General features: G+C 41.3%; 1 protein-coding gene across 2 annotated transcripts in view; it reads right to left on the bottom strand.

Moving 5' to 3' along the window:
* Nucleotides 1-420: 420 nt before the first annotated feature.
* Nucleotides 421-6072, bottom strand: part of LSAMP (limbic system associated membrane protein) — a gene marked incomplete at both ends in the record, with an annotated part of 509570 nt that continues 503918 nt past the window's right edge. For both annotated transcript variants that reach the window (XM_083362799.1, XM_083362800.1), the window contains one exon: nt 421-518. In XM_083362799.1, the coding sequence (XP_083218925.1) occupies nt 421-518 (98 nt within the window). The remainder of the gene's footprint in view (nt 519-6072) is intronic.

Raw genomic sequence — 6072 nt, 5'->3', positions numbered from 1 at the left:
TATGGCTATTCACATCAAAGCAAAGGCCATTTCTTTCCTTGAAGGAGAGAGGGAGGGAGGGAAGGAGGAAAATAAGGAAAGAGAGAGGAGAAAATGATATGAGAGAATGGAGATAATAAAGTGAAATTTCATTGTTTCTTTTTTACAGCATCTCAGCATCCTTAGCAGAATTCAGCCTCCATTGTGTGATAATCTGTCAACCATACTCTTGGATGGTCAGTGGCTTGACAGTTGTTAGAATAAATGTGGCTGATTCTTCTTTCACTGAAATTTCTTCCCTTCGTTGCAGCACACACAAAAGTTGTGAAAGAAGTTGTCCTTTCCCTCCCCCTACTCTCTCTTGCTCTGTCTCCTGTATGAGATTTTTCTTTTGCTTTGTGTGTTTTTCTTGATGTTTCTGGGTTTTTATTTCAGCTGTTATTAACATTTACTAAGTAGGCAGAACACGGATGCTGCCAACAGCCACAGTGGTACGGCCAGACACATTGATCCATTGCCTGCAATTCCTGTACCAGGTCCTATGAAATAAGAAAAAGGAGACAAAAAAAGAACAAAAAATTACATATGGCATGATACATATGAAATGGATTATATGGGAATAACATTCTCATTGCTACTTTTTCCCTCAATCTGTGGAAATCTATTGGTTTCAGGCTGATGGCTACTCTTGGTCTTTGGATAGGATTCTGCACTGGATAGGGATGTAATTTACAGAACTGTTGCATTTAATGAAAACAGAATTAAATTATATATATATGTTTCAAATGTTAACTGTATATTAGGCAGTGTTATTTGCCTCTTAAGCCACAAGGTCTCTCTCGCTTTGTTAGCTTTCTGCAAGGGAAGATATGTTTCAAATGTTAACTATTTAGATTACCTTGCTAGGCCCCAAACATGGGGCAAATCTTTATTTCCTGTTTTCAGCCTATCTTGATTGCCTAATATGCAATCAGCCCAGGTTCGAATCTCAGAAGGGTATAGCTGACTGATGAAGACTAAAGAGTCAGAAATGCATTTCAGTTTCCCTTTAATTCTTTGTTAGTAATTTACACACACACACACACAAACACACACACACATATATGTATGTATGTATGTATGTATGTATGTTGAATGCTTGTTAACTATTTAGATTACCTTGCTAGGCCCCAAACATGGGACAAATCTTTATTTCCTGTTTCGGCCTAACCGAAGGCCATCCACAGGCAGTAGTCACAACAGTGACAGCTCATATTTATGTAAATTTTAGATTGCTAACAAAGAATTAAAGGGAGACTGATATGCATTTCAAACTTATTTGTTTTCATCAGTCAGCCATACCCTTCTGAGATTTGAACCTAGGCTGATTGCACATTAGGCAGTTGTTTTAACCTGTAGGCCACAAGCTCTATCTCACTTTGTTAGCTGAGAAGCAAGAGAGATATGTGTTAAATGCTGATGAAATGAAAAACTGATGAAAACAAATAAGTTTGAAATGCATATCAGTCTCCCTTTAATTCTTTGTTAGCAATCTAAAATTTACACAAATATGAGCTGTCACTGTTGTGACTACTGCCTGTGGATGGCCTTCGGTTAGGCCGAAACAGGAAATAAAGATTTGTCCCATGTTTGGGGCCTAGCGAGGTAATCTAAATAGTTAACAAGCATTTAACACATATCTCCCTTGCTTCTCAGCTAACAAAGTGAGATAGAGCTTGTGGCCTAGAGTTTAAAACAACTGCCTAATGTGCAATCAGCCCAGGTTCAAATCTCAGAAGGGTATGGCTGTCTGATGAAAACAAATAAGTTTGAAATGCATATCAGTCTCCCTTTAATTCTTTGTTAGCAATCTAAAATTTACATATATGTGTGTGTGTGTGTGTGCGTGCACGTGTGTGCATTTTTTCCTTTCCATCACACTAAAAATTAGACAACCTTTGAAAGAATTTATAGGCAGCAAAAGTTCTTTTCAAAGTTTTACTAAATCAAAATGAAGTTAAACAGAAAGGTTCCTGAGCATGTTTCATACTTGACTTGAAGAAAGGGATTAAAAATGTCCACTTAAAGGCAATTCTATCTGGAAGATAATTTAATTCCTTGGAAAACATAACCAACAACCAAGGAAGCAGATGAGTGGGATTCCTGCATCTTGTATTATGGTGTACTAAAAGAATTGGTGTTGATCATTGTCTCTGTGCACTATTCACAATGCTTCTTACTCTCAGTGAAATCAGAAACTCAAATTAGATTCAGAACATGTAGAGTTGGAAAAAATGGCTTATTCCTATCTAGACAATCTTAATGAATCAGTTCTTCAAAGTAGATAAGGTCAAGAAACAGACATTACAAGGATTCCAGAAATGTTACATTGTTGTCTTATAGTATATTAGCAGCATGATCAGATTTTTCTCAATCCTAACTTGTACTAAACAAAATCAAAGTGGAATAAAGTGATTATTCTTTCTCATTTTTCCTTCTTGTGGTCTCTTTTCCAAGTCCCTCCTTAATAGTTTACTTCTTTTTTTCCTTTGATGGTTCTTTCATACCTTCCCAAGGTCAACAATAAATTCCTTTACATGATGTGAGCAAAAGCTCTCAATGAATTTTCTTTTTATCTGCTCTCCCAATTCTATCTGTACCAATTTTTATCATGTGGTGGCCCTTGAATGCAAAGGATCATTATAATTCTGCACATTCTCAACCATCTGCTTACAGCCCAGACATTCCCTCTTCAGGGACCAATTCATCACAGCACTCTAATCAATAAAACATGGAACCAATCAGCAAATGGCTTCAATCCCAGAGGAGACTGCGTAATTATTTATTTGGTAATGGGGAAATAGAATGATTTTCAGTATAACATTTATGGTTCTCTAGCATGAGGCCCATGGAACGGAGCAACAGGAGTTCCAGAAAAGCTTTGATTTTTCTCAGGGATGGGCAATGAAAGGCATTCACTGCTGCAGCAACAAATAATATGGAATCATAACAGGACTATTAAATGCTAACATGATGCACATCCTTTCATTTAGACGTGTACTGCTCGCCTGCTTACAAAGATCTCTTAAATTGTATTGGCCATAGTAACACTCTATAGAACAACGTAATTCTATGGTGAATTCTATATTTTGCATGACAGTATATAAATTATGTGAAATCTCTCCTGAATCAGAATTATTCTTAAAAACTCTATGTTAAGAAAATGAGATCGAAATATGTTTGTATGTGTGCACATCCCACAATCAGGAAATGGTGGCTAATAAAAGAAAAATCAATTATTTGGGTGAGGGAATGGAAGACTGATTGAAAAATTAAGTGATACGACTGCTAACAATTTGACGGGGTAAGTGCTGTATTGGCTATTATATACTCATATATGTTGGATCAAAACCCTACTTAGTCAGCATCTCTGCAAATTTGTCTTAGAAACAGAAACCTTTATAAGCATTTATTTTATCTAGATAATAGATAAAACAGTATTACATGTAACTCAACATTAATAATTCAAGTTTAGATTTTCTTTTCTATGTCAAATGCTTTGGACAGATTGAGAAATATTTGTGGATACTTTAAAAACAGTTAATTGCATCATAATAAGATGTGCTGAGACATTAATATAAAAAGCCAGCTAGGTGGCAGCAACTTTGCTGTTCTCAAACAGCTGAATAGGGTCAGAAGTATGTATGTATGACTATTGGGAAATATTAGTGCTGTAGGTTAAGAAATTCCAAAAAAATTATTCCAAGAATACAACAGCAAGTCACTTCAATCCTCTTGTCAAGAAACCTACAGTATATGGATCTATCTGTGAGCATATCCATACTGCATCCTTAACCTGTACCTGTCTTGTGTTTCTACCATCATAAATTTAAGTCAGATTAAGAAAAAAAAACCTTATCTGAAACACCTTTACAACTTATAAAGAATTCAGTCTGGACAATAGGCCAACACAGTATCCACTTGACAATTCCTTGCTGTTATTCCTTCTCAAAAAAGCACTGTAAGCAAGTCTTAATCAAGACACAAACTTTTATTAAATATAATTGAAACTGAAATCATATATAAGTAAGTTAAAGCATACATACAACAATAACCTTTAAAATTAAAACGAAAACACCCCATTCTAACTCAAGTGACTGGAAAATTAAAGAATGTCAGTGGGGTTTTTTAAGCAGTTTAAGAGGAAGGAGGCAGATAAATTAAAGGTACAAAAATACTGCTAATACGAACAGTTACTGCAAGGTTTTGAACTCTGGTGTTCTTCATGTTAAGCAAGTGTTGTAATTATTATGATTGAAAGATTGTAGAACTATCTGCAACAGACCTTTAGAAAAAATGGGGCCAGAGGGCAGCATCGTGTGTGCACATTAAAGAATTTATTTCAAATAAAAACACAGTGAAGAAAGCAACACTAGCAGAAGTCAGAAAATATCTTTCAGCTGGAGAATAACAAAGTGAGCAGAAATGGCATGTATGGTGAACTGTAAATGGGTAGAAGACAATGCCCACCGAAACGGTAGCCTCCACCTTTACCTTGACCGGCGAATTCTGGAAGTCAGTCAGGGTTAAATTTGTAGGCCGTAATTTAATCCGCTGCTTTCTCCGGCTATTAATATAGTTAAGGGTCTCATCCGAAATGATGGAGACCGCGGATCCAGAGTCAAGCTCCATGCTGCAAGGAACGCCTTGCAAGCGGATTGTTAATCTAATTTTGGGTTTGAGCAGCCGGCGGCTGCCTGTGTGGTTAATGGCCAGCCGGCTCTCAACATAGCCAATTCACCTTTTGGTCGGGGCCCCAGTACCTTTGAACGGCGATTCCTCTGGTTGTAGCTCGTGAATCTCTTCTCGGGGGTGGTGGCTACGACAGACCGCGGCTATGTGGCCTGTTTTCTTGTAGGCCCGACACGTGGCCGACCGGAACTTACAGAGGCTGAGCAGGTGGTTTCCAGCACACCTTGTGCACTTCTGCGGGTTGGTGGCGTTGCTAGGGGGCCTGGGCTTGTCTGGACATCTGCCTTGCTAGTCGGGGGTCGACTTCCGCTGGAGGAGGTCGATGCTCTGCTCGTCCTCGGCTGCGGTGACCTCCTCTCTTTCGAACAGGTGCTCTTGTAGCCGCCTGTCTCGTAGGCTGCAAACCAGCCGGTCTCGTAGCCGCTCCTCCAAGTTTGAAAACTTGCAGGTGACGGCGGCTTCTCGTAGGGCGGCGAGGAATTTGGCACCGGACTCGTTGGGGCGCTGGTCCCTTTTTTCGAACTGCAACCTCGCGGCCAATTTGGACCACCGAGAACGGAAGTTGGCATTGAGCTTGGCAACGATGTCCCGGTACGCGACGGTGTTGATGGCCTCTGGGGCGAACAGGTTCACGGCGATCTCTAGGAGTGTGGGTCCCCCGATGCAGAGCAGGGCTGCCGCCTTCATGCCATCCTCTGAGATCTGGTTGAACCGCATGTACAGTTCAGCATGAGCCAGGTACCGGGCCCATGTCTCGGGGTGGCGGGTGTCGAATTCGCGGGGTTGTCCGGCCCTTGCCATCGCGGTATTGGTTATGGTCTTGGATCGTGGATGCGGTGACCAGCGTGGTCCGGTGGCTGGTGGTCGCGTTGGGAGGAAGGAAGATTCCTCATTCCTTCAGCGTGCGGTGCACTCCCCAAGTGACTTCAGCTCCTTGTCGGCAGCAAATCCCATCCTCGTCGCCACTGTAATGTAGTGGGTCCGACACAAGGAAGAGATGCCAGCCGGAGTACGTGTTCAGCTCTTTATTGGGGGGGTAGCGTACTGGAGAATGTGGGTTACCTGGCCTTCTTAAATACCTAGCCAGGTAGGCGGACAGCCAATGGGGTTGGCCCTAGGTTTCCTGCCGAAACTAGGTTTCCCACCAAAACCGTTCAGGCCAACGCCCCCTGGTGGCTGTTGCTATGCAGGTGCCTGCATACATAACAGAAAGAAAGAAAACAGTTGCTGCTTGACCCACTGCGGCCAGGCATGTCACGTGGCTGGCAGCTTTGTGTGGGCAGGCAAGGGAGGCTTCTCCCTCCAGGGGTGGGGGGGAAAAGACGCATTCTCCAACCAGCTTTTCCTTCCCCTTCTCTGGGC

This window comes from Vipera ursinii (genome assembly GCF_947247035.1).
Source record: "Vipera ursinii genome assembly, chromosome: 4".
Classification (NCBI taxonomy): Eukaryota; Metazoa; Chordata; class Lepidosauria; order Squamata; family Viperidae; genus Vipera; species Vipera ursinii.
This window is presented reverse-complemented; position numbering and strand designations above follow the sequence as displayed.